At 44.8% G+C, this 16712-nt stretch overlaps 1 protein-coding gene and 1 long non-coding RNA gene across 7 annotated transcripts in view; one reads left to right on the forward strand and one right to left on the reverse strand.

Annotated features, from left to right (window-relative positions):
• Nucleotides 1–647: 647 nt before the first annotated feature.
• LOC125636542 (uncharacterized) lies at nucleotides 648–13437 on the reverse strand. Its single transcript, XR_007356631.2, has 3 exons — nucleotides 13304–13437; nucleotides 2288–2421; nucleotides 648–783 (listed from the first exon to the last, which is right to left on the reverse strand). It is a non-coding gene; the product is annotated as an uncharacterized LOC125636542 (long non-coding RNA).
• The window catches only part of DCP2 (decapping mRNA 2), a 29991-nt gene continuing 26103 nt past the window's right edge, over nucleotides 12825–16712 (forward strand). For 2 of the 6 annotated variants that reach the window (XR_012668490.1, XM_075128608.1), the window contains exon 1: nucleotides 16304–16513. Coding sequence is in view for 5 of the 6 variants with exons in the window: in XM_075128608.1 (XP_074984709.1) it covers nucleotides 16437–16513 (77 nt within the window). In the remaining variant the exon portion in view is untranslated. Of the gene's footprint in view, nucleotides 12990–16302; nucleotides 16514–16712 lie in introns of those variants that run through there. The other 4 variants (XM_048849776.2, XM_048849777.2, XM_048849774.2 and 1 more) reach the window with 4 other exon arrangements.

Raw genomic sequence — 16712 nt, forward strand, 5'->3', positions numbered from 1 at the left:
ACAGATTAAATAGAAGACACAGTCTGTGCTCTCAAGTGCTGACAATCTAATTATAAATCTGAAGCAATGAGTTAGGGTAACAAACTAGGGAAGGGATGAGGTGAGGAAGAACAAAGTTTGTGGTAATATGACTTCACTTTTACTGGGAAGCTGCATGACTGCATCAGAGTAGTACTAGAAGTTTGTAACTTTACCCTGGAAGTCAGGTCTCCCACAGGTTTAAAACAGTTTCTCTGCCAACAGTATGTAATTTACAAAGTATGATGCAATCTTGGAAGCTTTCTTGGCCTGCTGACCAGTAAACCCCTTTGTTTTGGCCCTGGTCCCTTACCAGAAGCTACTTGATATCATTTACTCATGTGACTCAGCTTTAGAGCTTCTGACTAAAAGGATTTCAGACCTCCCTCAAATCTCTGTAAACCATAAACATGCAGAAAAATTGGCCATGGTGGCCGAATGACAAGATGGCTTTCTCAGGAAGCTTTGCTTCTTATTACCCATACCTGGAAATGTTTCAAATGTAAGTAGCACAGCCTCCCTTCAAAGGTATAACTTTTCACACTTGCTGTCTGTTCACCTCAAGTGCACATTTCTTGAAGTCTATGGAGAAGTGCATCTTGCAAAGGACTCATACAAATATACCTAGCACTGCAAAACTTTTTCTTCTTTCATGAGTCCCTTGCATTTCCACCTCTTTCTTTCATATCTTTTCTCTTCAGTCTCTTTCTCCAACTTTATCTTCTCTCTTTAGTGATCAAATCCTGTTCTGGCTCCACTTGCCACCTGAGAATAGGAACAATATTGACCACAGAATGGCACAAACTACCTGATCTGACACCTGCTATATGATGTATGCAGTGCTGTTGTAGCCGTGTCAGTCCAGTCCCAGGATATTAGGGAGACAAGGTGGGTGAGGTAATATCTTTTATTGGACCAGTTTCTGTTAGTGAGAGAGACAAGCTTTCGAGTTTACACTGAGCTGACCTGAAGAAGAGCTCCGTGTAAGTTCAAAAGCATATCTCTAACTAACAGAAGTTGGTCCAATAAAATATATTACCTTGCCCACCTTGACCTTCTGCATGACAAATATCAGTTGATAAATAATCACTTAAGCTAAATCACTATAATGTATTCTTGAATTGAAATAAGTGTCCATATATGAGGGTTGCACCAAGTCAACACAATCAGGTTCTGAGGCATTGTATATATTCAAACTTACACCAATATAATTAAACCAGTTTAGTTAAACTGGTGCAAATCTTGTGTGAATACTTTTATTTTGGTGTAAGAAGTCCTTCAGTTTACCTTTAGCCTGTGTGTAATCAATTTAGCTAAACCAAATTAAGAGTGCCCTGGTTTAACTAAACGGTTTAAAGTCATACCTTAAGTTAAATTCATAGAATATCAGGGTTGGAAGGGACCTCAGGAGGTCATCTAGTCCAACCCCCTGCTCAAAGCAGGACCAATCCCCAATTAAATCATTCAGACAACTGTACACAATAACAAGATCTAAATGGATTTAAAAAGGCAGGATCATTGGCATATGCACTCTTGATCAGCCAGAGAGGGAAGGAGGCAGAGAAAATAAAAAGAAAAAAAAGAAAGAAGAGAGAGTCAGAGATGGGACTTGTCTATACTAGGAAAAATGTATTTTTATATGTTAGTAATAGGATTAACATGCTAAAAATCCTTGTCTAGACAAGGCAGTTGTAATTTTATGTACTAGCTATTGAAAGTAAACCCAAGGGGACAAAATATTTAAAATATGTTACTGTGAGGTACATACCCCACACTGGTATTAAAAGGGTTAACTGGAGGTAGAGAATTTGATTAAGGTACCTGGTTGCACCTGGAGGCTGGGCCAGCCCCAGATGGTAGCTGAGCATAAGGGGAGGAAACCCAGATAAGAAGGAGTTAGAGAGGAAGAATACTGTTGTTTCTATCTTGTTGTTAAATGTCTAGAGAGAGGTAGATCTGTAATAGTTCTAGGGAGGGGCTGTGGGAATGGGCCTGAAGGAAGGCCTGTATAGGAAAAAAGCTATAGTTCCCCTCCTTTTTTCCTTTCCACAGTTATTAAGGAGTGAATCCAAACTCTTAGCTCTTCTCTAAATGATACCATTTCCTGTTATGTTTTGGAGCCTCAGATAGCCTCTTTCTTAAGGCTTGTAGAACTTTTTGTGTAGCATATACCATAAGTTCTGCAGCTTCTCTTGACCATATCTTGTATGTTACTGGGAAGCACCTGTGTTTTGCAAATACATTTTCATATGATACTATTAATACTTACATATCTGGTTCTGTGTTGTCTGTTTCTCTATAGCAGTGGTTTTCAATGAGGGGTATGTGTACCTCTCCGGGTACACAGAGGTCTTCCAGGGGGTCCATCAACTCATCTAGATCTTTGCCTAGTTTTTCAATAGGCTACATAAAAACACTAGCAGAGTCAGTACCAACTAAAACTTCATACAAACAAAATAAGAACGAAAGCAATTTTAAGGTAATATTGTGCTGAGACACTTTTGTATTTTTATGTCTGATTGTGTAAGCAAGTACTTTTTAAGTGAGGTGAAACTTGAGGGTACGCAAGACAAATCAGACTCCTGAAAGTGGTACAGTAGTCTGGAAAGGTTGAGAACCACTGCTCTATAGCACACATTCTATTAACAAAACCAAGCACCTCATATGGGTGTAGATGGTTGCTTGTCTCTGTGTACCACTGCAAGCTCTTGTTTGTATTATTTTCCCTTTGTATTTAAGTGCTAGCATGCACTTTCCTAACACTGGAATTATTCCTCCATGATAGTCTTTCATAGATTCTTTGAACCCATCCACTTTCAGCTGCTTCTTACATCACTCTATTAAGGTTTCAGAGTAACAGCCGTGTTAGTCTGTATTCGCAAAAAGAAAAGGAGTACTTGTGGCACCTTAGAGACTAACCAGTTTATTTGAGCCTAAGCTTTCGGATGCATCCGATGAAGTGAGCTGTAGCTCACAAAAGCTTATGCTCAAATAAATTGGTTAGTCTCTAAGGTGCCACAAGTACTCCTTTTCTTTTCACTCTATTTCAGTTTCTGTTATTACATTTACTTCTGCCCCAGTATCTATCCTTGTGTGTCACACAAATGCCATTTCTTCATGTGATGGGGTGTTCACCCTATACTAGCATGGAAAGGGTTAATGAGGTTGAGAAGAGGCCAATTAACCAGATAGGCAACATATGAGGAGAAATATGTGGCTAAATAACCCTGAATTGATGCTGATGCCTAGTTGAGAAGGAATAGGTGGGATGTTGTAGACCTTGGCTGGTGATTACAGTGTTTCTGAGCTGGACTCTGGAGTAGAGGATGGGCCTGGATTCCTGTACCACCCACTGGGGAAGTGCCACTGTCAAGGAAGTGGATTTGAAGACTACCTGGGATAGTTTGTCCTGTAGGACTTTGATACCCTAGAAGGGGGGAAAACATATTAGTGACCTGGCTAGAGAGCCAAGTCACAAAGAGCACCCTGAGTCACAGAGAGAGAGGGAAACTGCTGGGCATGCAAACAAGCAACAGAAAGGGGCTTCAGACCTGGAAGGACCTAATCCCCAGAGCTGCCAGGAAGTGGTGAGTGACCCCTGTTCCAATACACATTTTAACTGGATAATTTTTGAGTTTTCTGTTTCCTCCTTATTGCGGCTAAGAACAGCTCTTCCTTTTCATTTGAGGAATCCATTTTTGGATTGCACTTTCCTGCTTTCTCAGCATGTTTTTGTATAATGGTTGGGTTTATTACAGTTTCTACATATTCGCCTGAATGCTGGACATTTCCTATACTCAAAATGGTTGCCACATTGCTGATATTGTTTCCTGCTTTTCATGTTCCTGTCCATGGCCAATTCAATTTCTATTAACTTTTTCCTTGCTGGCTTTTCTATAGTACTCTGTCATATGCTCTGTGCCCTTCTCTGGGCTTTTTGTTTCTGTTTATCCTGCTGCTTGGCATATATATATATATATATATATGGACCTTTCTAATGTCTCATGCATCTCCCTTATTAACTATTCCTGGACTCTTATTATTTACACCCCAGGATAATCAAGTCTCTGAATCTTTTAATATTCCGTATTCAAAGGACTGACTTTTAGTTTTAATTATGTGACCCCAAACTCATCTATGTTTTCCCCTTCATTCTGTATTCTTGTCCTGTCTCTCTCTCAAAAGTAAGTTGTTTTTTTTTGTTGTTGTTGTTTTTTTTTGGTGGGGGACACGATGATCCTCAAGCATTTTTCATTATTTTTGCAAAGTGTTCCTCTTTTCCTGCTATGAAGTGTATGGAATGCATAGTATACATCTAGGGCTTCTGTGCCTGAGTCAAGAGAGTACAGAAATGATGTAACAAGACTTCCTATAACTCAGTATAGCTGCAGCCTGTGACTGCCTTGTCCTTCTTTCTGTGCCAGCAGGAAGTGTGTTGTGGCAAAGCAAAGCCTGCATCTAATGTACAAGATGTATGGTATCTCTACACCTCTTGGAGGATTTACTATTCTTTTTTGCCTTCACTTTGCCCCATCAATAGGACAAAAAAGAATCATAGAATATCAGGGTTGGAAGGGACCTCAGAAGGTCATCTAGTCCAACCCCCTGCTCAAAGCAGGACCAATCCCCAATTAAATCATCCCAGCCAGGGCTTTGTCAAGCCTGACCGTAAAAACTTCTAAGGAAGGAGATTCTGCCACCTCCCTAGGTAACGTATTCCAGTGTTTCACCACCCTCTTAGTGAAAAAGTTTTTCCTAATATCCAACCTAAACCTCCCCCACTGCAACTTGAAAATAGTAAGTCCTGTGACTACTAGCTCTTACTTTTTATATAGCATACAACCTTTCTCTTGTTGCAGTTCCCTGCCTCATTCACTACAGCACCTTCCGTCTTCTGCAACAGATGAGGAAAGGAATCTACAGACAGTAGCTGCCTTCACACAACCCAGATTGATTTCCTGAGTCTCCTCCATCTTGTGCATTAAATGAGGCAGGGAATCATGTGGAAAAATGTATGATTTCATTGTTAAAAACACTATCATAATGCATACACACAAGGCGGGGGGTGGGCGCTAAAGTTTTACAGGCAGCTTTGATTCTGGCATGTCATAACTTTTGAGTGTTTGACTTCGTAACTTAAGCACTCTTCACTTTTTTTGACATCTAAGCTTTTAAAAAGCCAATTGAAAAAACAAATTCTATCACGTGAAACCATGTAGACATCCATCATCTTTAGATCCACAGCACTGATCTGCCACTTTTGCTGAAGGAGTAACTGGTAATAGTAGTAAGTCAGTATTTTCTATGTGAATTAGCCACTAGAGAAGGATGAGACACCTTCTGCCAGTGGGGTTCATAGCTATATGCCAGGGGTAGTCTATTATTTTTTTGTCAAGGCCAACATTTTTTAGTCAAGGTATAGTCAAGGTCTGGACTCGAGCCTTGCAGGGCTCCATTTAGGGAAGGTGGGAGGGGGCACCTGCCCCACCTCTCCTGAGTTATGTATCAGCCCCAGGCGGATGGGGCTCCCGCTGACAGCCCTGTGTGCCTGCCGGGGCTCACAGTGGGAGCCCTGGCTACCTGAAGCTGAGACATAACTGGGGGATGGGGGGGTAGTAGAAGGTGCTCCCCTGCCTTCCCTAAGTGGCGCCCCTGCTGTGACAGTCTTTGGCCAGGGGCACACAAAGCACGGTTGCCACAATTTGGTTAAACTGCGGGTGGGAGTGAGCTGCAGTTGCACCTTCTGGCCACTTGAGTGCACTGTGCCCCCTGTGGAGCAGGCACTTGGGCAGCTTCACTCCTGCTCCTCCTCACTTGCAGGCCGGAGGATGGTGGAGGTGGCGGCAGCAGCAGGGTGAGTGGTTGGTGCCAGGCTCCTCCACCTTACTGCAGAGCCCTAGCTTGCCCAAGCACCCAGCCAGCCACTTCTCTACTCACAGTAGCCCCCCTTCGCCTCTCCCCCCACTGCATTAACTGCCCACGGCCCCCTAGAGTTTCGTGGTCTGGTTAAAAGTCTCTGGCAGTCCAGATTTGGCCCGTTGATTACCCACTATATGCTGACAGCAGAAAAGTTGCTGATTTCAGCCAACCTTCTCTTCTTTCACTGCCCTCCCAGATGGGCTGCAGTGGCACAGTCTCCCTGGGATCTGTCTCCTGCTGATGCAGGTGGGCTGGGATGGCACTGTGTGAGGCTTTACCTTGGAGCAATTCACTATTGTAATGCTGCATGTGGAGCTGCTCAGGGCCAGGTTCTGGGTCAAGGTAAGGGCTGCCTTCCCTCCCCCATGGGCCCTATGGGGCTTGGGGTGCCAGGGTGGTGGTGGTTAGGAATTCCTAGAAGGAACAGGGCTGAGCCCCATGGCTCAGGGAGAATCCTGCTAGGGAATCCTGGCTACCTTGAGCTGTTGGCCATGCTCATGAGGGGCTGCTTGCTGCCCTGCAGGACCTGAATTGGCGGCGGCAGCAGCAGCTGTTGGATGCATGCTAGGCTGGCTTCACCCCAGCCAAACGCTTCTCAGAGAATGAGCCTAGTCTGCTCCCACCCCAACCTGTAGGGTGGATTTTATCTGGTGACTCTGCCTTGCTGGGTTACTCCAGTTGGTTCTGACCCTAGGCCCATCATTATGACCAGTAGGGCAGTGTGATGGCTGGGTTAATCACCCTGATCTGGGACTAGGTCTGATGCTCCCTGCTTTAGTGCTTGTTCCTGGTACAGAGCCCCTCTATCTGAGCATTCCCCTATGCTTGTGGTCTCTCCCTAAACTCCTACAGGGCACAAGCCATGCTTGCTGCTCTAAACCTATGCACAAGAGAGAGGGAATAGAAACCTTCAATCACTGGCAATAGGTACTATTTCTGGTGACTTTGTCCCTCTGCGATGTGATCATATAATTGGACACCTGTTGAGGAGTATCCATTGCCAATCCAAACGTAGACTCAAGGTCCTTTCCTACAGCAGCTTAATGGGTTAAAGTTCTGCTTCAGACTGATGCACTTTCGTTAGGATGCATTTTAAGTAGTTACACTAGTGCAAACTTCCTTCATGTAATTAGGACCTTAGACTGCTGACTGCATCATGCCTGTACCAACCCAAAAATGGGAAATTTGCTCTCCTAAGCATCCTGTATTCATAACTTTACATTGAGTTCTGGTGAACTTGGCTGTCAGTGCACACAAGGGCTTGTCTACCCTGAAAAATTATGTCATAGCTACATGTCTCAGGCTTGTGAAAAATCCACCCCGAGAGACATAGTTAAGCTGATATAACTCCCGGTGTAGACAGGACTAGGCCGATGGAAGAATTCTTCTATTAACCTAGCTACTTTAGCCTCTTGTAGAGGTGGGTTACTTACAGTGACAGGGGAACCCCACCTATTGCTGTATTAAGTGTGCACACTGCAGTGTGCAGTTGTGCCACTGTAGTGTTTTAAGCATAGATATAGCCTAAATCCCACAGTCCCCATAAGTAGAACCCTACCGAATTCATGGCCATGAAAAATGTGTCCCGGACCATGAAACCTAGTCTTCCCCTGTGAAATCTGGTCTTTTGTGTGCTTTTGCCCTATTCTGTATAGATTTAATGGGGGCGACCAGCGTTTCTCAAATTGGGGGTCCTGACCCAAAAGGGAGTTGCAGGGGGGTCACAAGATTATTTTAGGGCAGGTCGCGGTATTGCCACCCTTACTTCTGTGCTGCCTTCAGAGCTGGGTGGCTGGAGAGCGGCGGCTGTTGGCCGGGCACCCAGCTTTGAAGACTGCACCCCACCAGCAGCAGTACAGAAGGATAGTGATACCATACCAAGCCATCCTTACTTCTGCGCTGCTGCTGGCTTCTAGCTCCCCAGATCTGAAGGCAGCACCACTGCCAACAAAAGCGCAAGCCCTCCCTACAATAACCTTGTGCCCCCCACCACAACTCCTTTTTGGGTCAGGACTCCTACAATTACAACATTGAGAGGTTTCAGATTTAAATAGCTGAAAACCATTACATTTATTATTTTTAAAACCCTATGACTGTGAAATTGACCAAAATGGACTGTGAATTTGGTAGGGTCCTTCATAAGTTACAAGGTAGAGGTTATAAAAGTTGCTTCCCTTTCTCTTCTCATCCCCTCTGAAAAGACAGTGGGTCTGTCTCCTCTTTATCTATGTTCCTCCCCCTGGAGTGCAGGAGTACTTATCCCTGAGAATCCAGCCTTTTAAATTGTAAAGTACAAGGTGCGGGGGAGGACAACCAATTGCAATTAAAAGGGAAATGACTACTCCCACACCTTGCTTGAGCCCCACTACTCTCAAGCGAAGATATGAATAGATCATCTGGTGAAAGGTGCTTGAAAAGCACTGAGACTGTGAGCCCTGCATTGAGCAAACATGAGTATGAGCTTGGGAATGGACTTGTATGTGAGACTGTGCAGAAGTGATCTGGTTATCTTATTTTAACTGCCAATTCAGCTTATTTTAGCAGTCAGTGAAGATCCTGACCATCTGAAGGCTATTCAGGCAGTTCTGTGAAATAAGTTGAGGTGTTAGCCCAATTTAACTGTCCCCATCAGATCACTGCTAGAGAAGTCTTTGTAAATGCACTCTAGCTTCATCTAAAAAGCAACTCTTCAAATATCTTGTGTAGGTGCAGCACAGCGCTATAAAAATCCCCCCTCCACGAGGGGAATAGCTGCACTCCCAGGGCTGGTGCACTTTACAGTGCTGAAACTTGCAGCACTCAGGTGGATGTTTTTTCACAACCCATAGTGAGAAAGTTGCAGCACTGTAAAGTGCCAGTGTAGACGAGCCCTTAGGCCTAGTCTTCAGTAGGAAATTAGGTCAGAATAACTAAGTTGCTCAGGGGTGTGAAATATCTGCACTCTTGAGCCATGCAGTTAAATTTACCTAACCCCAGCATAGAAGGATGAGAATTCTCCCATCGACCTAGCTACTGCCTCTCAGGGATGTGGAGTATCTACGCCCTCCCGTCAATGTAGGTAGTGTCTTCACTGAAGCACTACAGCAGCACAGCTGCAGCATTTTACATGTAGACAAACTTGTAGAGCCAGAAATCTTCAGAGATACTCAGATGAGCTTTGGACATGTAGAGACTCTCAGGGAGATCAGGCAAACATGAGCGGGGAATAGGCTAAGCTATGTGTGAGTGGAGGTACCTAACCAAAGCAGACTCTCAGACAGAAGAACCAGGGTTCATGGGAATGTCAAAAAAGGAATTCTGAGAAGCAGGCTGTGAGTTATAGGCTTTTACTCTAAATGGGAGGCAATTGTAATTACTGGCCTCTCCTGCTGCTGTTGAAGTCAGCTGAAGCATGACTGTTGTTGTTTGCAGTGTCTTGTAAATAGTAAAAAAGAGCAGTGGACACCCTCTGGTGGCTGTAGTTGTAAAAGAAATTGTTTTGTGAGGATTTAGATCTTTCAGCACTAACACATTTTTGTTTTCCTGGCTACATTTAATATAACATGTCCATTTTCACAATTATTTAAGCAAGGGTTAAACATTTATTGAATCTACAGCACCATCAGACCAACACAGAACTTAAGCTTCAAAATATTTATGGTAAGGAAAATGAAGTAACAAAAATGAATTATTAGAGGTTTTATATTCTCTATTTAAAGACAGCAAATGATGCATCAGAATTCACCTTGGAAAAATCATTTCTATGGGTGGTCCAGAGAGGCAGAGCAAAGGTAGATCCAAGAGCTAGGTGTATTTTGTACTAGTAGATTCCTAGCAGCCAAGCCAGAATTCCTCTCAATGGGCTAGAGGGATAAGAACATAAGAATGGCCATACTGGGTCAGACCAAAGATCCATCTAGCCCAGTATCCTGTCTTCTGACAGTGGCCAATGCCAGGTGCTTCAGAGGGAATGAACACAAGTAATCATCAAGTGATCCATCCCCTGTCGCCCATTCCCAGCTTCTGGCAAATAGAGGCTAGGGACACCATCACTGCCTATCCTGGCTAATAGCCATTGATGAATGTATCTTCCATGAATTTATCTAGTTCTTTTTTGAACGCCGTTATAGTCTTGGCCTTCACAACATCTTCTGGCAAGGAGTTCCACAGGTTGACTGTGCATTGTGTGAAAAAATACTTCCTTTTTGTTTGTTTTTAAACCTGCTGCCTATTAATTTCATTTGGTGGGCGCTAGTTTTGTGTTAGGAGGAAGAGTAAATAACACTTCCACATTTACTTTCTCCATACAAGTCATGATTTTATAACACCAGTCATGATTTTGTGCTGTGGAGCAACACAACAGCATGCTTGCTCCTTTTTAGAGTGTGCTGAAGACCCAATCATACACCCTCCTAAATGGCAGATCGTAACCTTTTGTGATACACTAATCTCATTTGGGCATTTGCCATTTCTTTCATTCAAGATTTTTAAAGTCTCCCTGGTTCAAACTGTTCTGCAGCTTGGAGTGTACAGTTACAATTTATATAGGGAGAGATATTAGTTAAGATTTCATTTCCCCGTGGGGGTGGTTGATATAGTACAATAACATGCACACTTGGCGCTTTATCTGTGAGACTAGCAAATACTTATACTGCGAAACAAAACTGTAAATAGTGCCAGACACTACAGTTTACAGCGGTATTCCAGCAGCCATTTGGGGCTGTTACTTGTGATACAGTAGAAGAGTATGACTATATATCAGGTAATAAGATCTTGAAGCACATTACTTTCAGGAAATGCTTAATGAGAGAGCAGTTTCTATAGGGAAGAAGAAATAAAACCTGAAAGCTACACTGTATTGGTGCATGCACACTCGCGCTCGCTCTCTCTCTCTCTGTGTTTTTAAAGCTACTGCTAGTGGCCCCAAAACCAAAATGCTTTCAGCACATGCTTCTGAAACTGCAATGCTACAATTTAAAGAAAGACAAAGGTTAATAGCTAACTTCAGAGCAGCCTTGCCCCTGCAGCATGAAATATGGGAACTGAATGAGATCCTCAATCTGGCAGAAATACAGAAAACAGAGACATAGAAAGCATCAACCAAGCCAGTTATGTGACAGTTTCAAGGCAGGGGCTGGAAAGAATCTGTGAACAAACCATACAAGACAGAGTTACCAGTGCTACAAGGTCTCCCATTCTGTCATGATGGCCAGACTTCAGGGGAGAAGCCCAACTTGCCTCTCAAGAATACTGGAACAATTGAGACAATCTGAGCATATAAAATAGCATCATATGTAAAGGCAGTCGATTCATCATTCCCAGATCGTTAAATAGAAATTCTCTCAAGAATACTTCTGGGCCATTCTGAAGTAGAAGTGTTTATCTGGAAATCAAGAGATAACGTATACTGGCCAAACATGACCAAGGATTTCCAAGACCTAGAGGAAATACAGGCTAAGTAGTAAAAAGAGACTGAAAATACACAGCATTCCCAACAGACCATGTAACAAATGGTCCTTTGCTCTACAAACCACACAAACTACCTCATTATTGTAGACGACTATTCAGATATTTAGGAACTAGACGAACTGTCAGACATTACTGCAGTGACCATCATAGATGAAACAAGGAAGCATTTTGGCAGGCACGGTATCCCAAACTGTGTGTTGTTTAACAGTGGACCCCAGTTTACTTGCAGGGAGTTTCAACTCAGCTGGGAACAGATTGACTTGCTGTGGCATGTTATGTGATAGGACAAATAACCAAATTAAATTGGCTGTTAAAATGGCTAAGCCTTATTTGAGCCAGAAAAAGGAAACAAAATATACAGCAAGCTATCTTGAAGGTAGAAACGCTTCCACGGGAAGTGTTAATACCAGCCTGGTAGAATACTGGATGTCCAGATGCATGACAACATTGGTGCCTGTAGCCCTGTCATTACTGCACCTGGGAGTCACGGAAGGAGGACTTGTGGCACTTTAGAGACTAACCAATTTATTTGAGCATAAGCTTTCGTGAGCTACAGCTCACTTCAAAGCGCTGTAAAGTTCCCAGGGGGAATATTGTGGTATGATAATGTGCTTAGCTAGAGGGCCATGTGCCCAGGAACCCAGACCTCTCCTTCAAGGAAATACTTGATGAGAGAGGTTACCACAGGTGCGGTGTGGAATACATCCCGCATGCTGTACGGCCCTTGTTTCTCCTGCGTATCTCCGGGTCACAGCCGGGTGATGGGGTGCCGTATTTGGGAGTTTTATTTTTTAGTTCTCGTGAAGTGCAGTTGGGGGTTGGGACGGAGGCAAGTGAGGCCAGGACGCGGAGTGAGGCGGCACGGGGGGGTGCGGGCGGGACATGTTAAAATACTCCCCTCCCCCCGTCACGCACCGCCGCACCCCGGTGCTTGCAGATGACCTCTCAGGTGAGGCCTGCCGCGAGCGCCCCTCCAGGCTGCTAGCGGAGCGCTGCTGAGGGAGGCCCAGCCCCCTGGATTGGGCGGCGGGGAATGCAGGAGCGCTGGGCAATGGAGAGGGGCCGTGCTGGGGCCGGGGCGGGCAAGCGCAGCGAGCTTCCCCCTTGCGCAGGGCTGAGCGCTGCGAGGAAAGGCCGGCGGGGCTGGCACAGGCGGCGCGTCCCCTCCCCGCGGGAAACGAGAGAGACACACGCACTCGCTCACGCCGGGGAGTTCAAAAGGGAAAGTGCGCATGCTCAGAACCTACTACAGTGTCTGTCTACCGTGTGTCACCGGCGATTGGTCAAGTCCTCCCACTAACGCTCCCGATGATTGGCTTGAGAAAAGGTGACGTTTGAACGGTCTCGCGTCGCTCACGGGCGAGCGCTGGTGGTTGGTGGAGCGGCGTGTCTGTCCCTCGACAGGGCCGGCCCCCAACCCCAGCGGGAGTGGGACGGAAGCGATTGGTCCCGCCCCTCGCTCGGTCGCTGGGTTTGTGCTCTGCGAGGCCTCCCCGCCCCCCTGCGCTGTTCCTTCGGGCCCTGTCGCGTCGGGATGAGCCGCGCTTCCCCATGGAGACCAAACGGGTCGAGATTCCCAGCAGCGTCCTGGACGATCTGTGCAGGTAACGGAGATTGCCGCCCCACGGCTTGAGCCGCGCCCCTGCCCACCCCACCTGCCCCCGGCAGCGGGGCGCCTTGAACCGGGCCCTGTCCCCCACCGCCCGCGAGCCTTGTGCTCGGAGCCCAATATTACCCTACCGCGCTAGCGATAGAGAAGTGGAAAGTGAAACTGCGCGGAAAAACAGAAACGATGTTCCGGGGGTGCCCATTGCGATCGTCCGTAGCCAGTTAATAAAACGTACAAGTGGGGTGAAGTGAAGTTGATGATTAAGGTATGGTGTCGTTATTAGTAAGGACCCTTAGAAATTACTCTTACCGTGACATCCTAAGAAGGATCCGTGCCGTCCCTTTCACCTTAGCTGGAAGGCTAGGTCTGCGTGCGAGTGGCTTTAAGCTAACGTTTGGGTCAGCGGGGAGCTTGGAACGGTCGGGGTTCATGTTCGGTAGTGCTCCTGCCCTGGAGGTGTGGGGGGAGGTAAGCTGGGGACTGCACTATGTTATGTGACCTGGCCTGTGCTGAGGGAGTTGAAAGATCCGATTGCAGTTCTTTTGAGAAATTAACACTGCATATTCAACTGCTGCTGCTGCTCAGCCTCATTAAGAGCAACCCTTTCACGAGTATACAAGATTTCTGGTCGGAATTGAGGTTTGTTCTTTGTTAACTTGTAAAGTCACAAAGGATTTATCATACATTTTGCAGTTGAACTTTTGTGAGCTAAGTAGCTTGGGTATAAGCAGAACTTGGAAATTTATAAAAAGAAAAGGACAACTTGTGGCACATTAGAGACTAACAAATTTATTTGAGCATAAGTTTTCGGAAGCTACAGCTCACTTCATCGGATGTAGCTCACGAAAGCTTATGCTCAAATAAATTGGTTAGTCTCTAAGGTGCCACAAGTACTCCTTTTCTTTTTGCGGATACAGACTAACACGGCTGCTACTCTGAAACCTGGAAACTTATAACCGTTTTGTATAGGCACAACAGCAGAATTGTTTGTGTTGCATTTTCATGTGATTTACCTTTAAGTAGTTTCCTTCTTATTCAGAGTCCTCTCCTTTGTTGGGGATTTGCAACTGGTAGCCCATTCTGTATGATGCTCTTCTAATCTTTTTGTGGATGTATAATTCTGTTGAGCCACCCATAATACCATGTTGTCCATCTGAGATCCTCTTTTTCTTCCTCATGTTCAGCCATCAACTTTCCCTTCCAATGTCCATAAACATACATTGCTCACTGAACCTCTTAAAATGGGCCCTGCATATCAAATCTTTCTTTTCATAAGATCTCTGATTAGAGTTTTCTGAGTTCTAATAATTGCCAGTAGTTTTTTGTTGGTTACTCAAGCTGTTCATGATGTAAGTAGTTTTATCTAAGAGTAAAAAGGTTATTAACTATATTGAACATGTCAGGAAGATCTGCTGTTTGAACTTGTTGACCTCTTTTGATCTGTTTCCAGTGAAACAGTCACAAAATCACTCTTTAGACTACACAGGTTTACTAACTGCTTTTGCAATATACTAATCAATATACTAGTCCTGGATTAATCAGCTAGCCATCTGTTAAACCAGGCATTAATTCACAGTGTACATTCAACAACAGACTGCAAACAGCACCTGATCGTTAATTGAAATGACAGGAGGCAATACTATCGCCGCTATACATTATCTAAGGCTGTGTTCACACTGCCACTTTCAGCGCCAAAACTTTAGTCGTTCAGGGGTGTGAACCCCCCACCCCCCCCATGAGCAACAAAAGTTTTAGCGATGAAAAGTTCCAGTATAGACCAGCGCTTTATCCCAGCGATAAACCTACCACCCCTCATTTGGAGTGGTTATTTTTTATTGCTGTGAGAGCTCTCCCCCCCGGTGATAAAGTGTGACTACACTGCCCACATCACAGTGCTGCTGTGGCCACGCTGTAACGTTGGCAGTGTAGACATACCCTAAATCTACCTTCGACCAGTCGTGCATTTCTAGCTGCCTCTCTGATATCTCCATGTAGGTGTCCAGCATTCAGTTCTAACAAAGCTGAATTTGTTTAGTCTTGAAACTGTGTCCTCTTTCAGCATTTATAACTCTCTTGTTTTCCAGGTTTGCAACTTCGGTGCGATCTTCGGGGATACAGGGAAGGGAGAAAAGAGCCAATCTCTGAAATCCTGTTGCTTTTTCTCCCTAATGTGTCATAAGTAAGGCTGCGAGTTTGTCATGGATTCCGTGATTTTCCATGACCTCTGTGACTTCTGGTGCAGCTGGGGCTGCCCGAGCAGCTCAGGCAGCCCCTGGGGCTGTCGTACCGGCTACTGCTGGGGCAGTCTCAGACCACTGTGCCCCTCTTCTCTCCCTCCCCGCCCGCAGGAGAACTTGGGGGGTGGGAGGGGGCTCAGGGCTGGGACGCAGGAAGGGGTGAGGGCTCTGGGCAGTGCTTGCTTTGGGGGATCCCCGGAAATTGCAACATGTCCCTCCCTGTCAGCTCCTAGCTCTGCAAGCTGCCTGTGCCCACAGGCACTGCCCACACAGAGCTGCGGAGCTGGCAGCTTGCAGAGCTAGGAGCTTAGGGAGGGACATGTTGCTGCTTCCAAGAAGCCTGGAAGGGAGTCTGCCAGTCTTGCCAACCCCAACCTCTCCAGAACCCGCGGCACTCCCAAGATTTAGTCAGGGGTATAGTACAAGTTATAGACAGGCCACGGGTCATGAATTTTTATTTACTGCCCGTGACCTGTCCATGACTTTTAATAAAAATACCTGTGACTAATATGTAGCCTTACTCATAAATCTGCTGTTTTTTCTCATTATCTTCTCTGTTCAAATTCTAGTTATCTCGTGTCTCTTTTTTGTAACTGTAGCCTCCTTGCCTGGCCCTCCTCTTTGGACAAACCCAGTTTGTCCAAAATGCAACTTCCAATTTAAATTTTTTTCTAGATTTTTTTATTTTATGTTGGACCAAATTCAGATTTATTGTATCTCATTCCCATCTACACTTTTTTTTCTTTAATTTCACTATTTCTCATGTTCTCCAGTCCCCTCTCTGTTCACTTGTGGTACTAATGTATTCATTTTTCTTTCCCCACCACTTTCTTTGTGCCTTCTAGAACATCCATGTTTACATCAGAAATGCTCTCCCTGTCCTTTTCTGCCAAGCATCCTTCATTAAAACCTACCTCTTAAGGCAACTCCAGATCTGTCTTAAGTTTCATCATCATAGTACCTAAGCACTTTTCATCAGCTCTATGAGGCAGGGAATATGTTCACTTTTTTGCAAAGCATTGTGCACTCCAGTATTTTGTAATACTTTTACCACTTGCAGAGTGCTTGAACCTGTACAGTCTGAAGAAAGCATTTTTTAAAAAATCACTTTATCCGTTATCTTAATATGAAATTTATTGCATAGGTTATTATGTGATCAGAGTATAACTATATGCAACATAACACTAGAGTTAAATTCAATCCAGATGAGGACAGATAATGCTAGAACAAAGGACCAAAGACTACGTCGTTCAAGGAATCTGATCTCTGTTCAAATGGTAATGTAAGTTCTAAGATAAAATCTTCCATACTCATGTCACAGCTGTTTTAATATTAATCGTAGTCTCTAACAGTGTATTCTGTCTGTGGTGAACATGGTTGAAACCCATTTCTTCATTGATGGCTATAGAGCAGATCTCCTACAGTTTCTTTTTGGTTTTTATAATTTTTTCCTTTGGTTTCCCAAGCCTTTTTCTTTTTGT

Source organism: Caretta caretta, chromosome 5, assembly GCF_965140235.1.
Source record: "Caretta caretta isolate rCarCar2 chromosome 5, rCarCar1.hap1, whole genome shotgun sequence".
Lineage (NCBI taxonomy): Eukaryota > Metazoa > Chordata > Testudines > Cheloniidae > Caretta > Caretta caretta.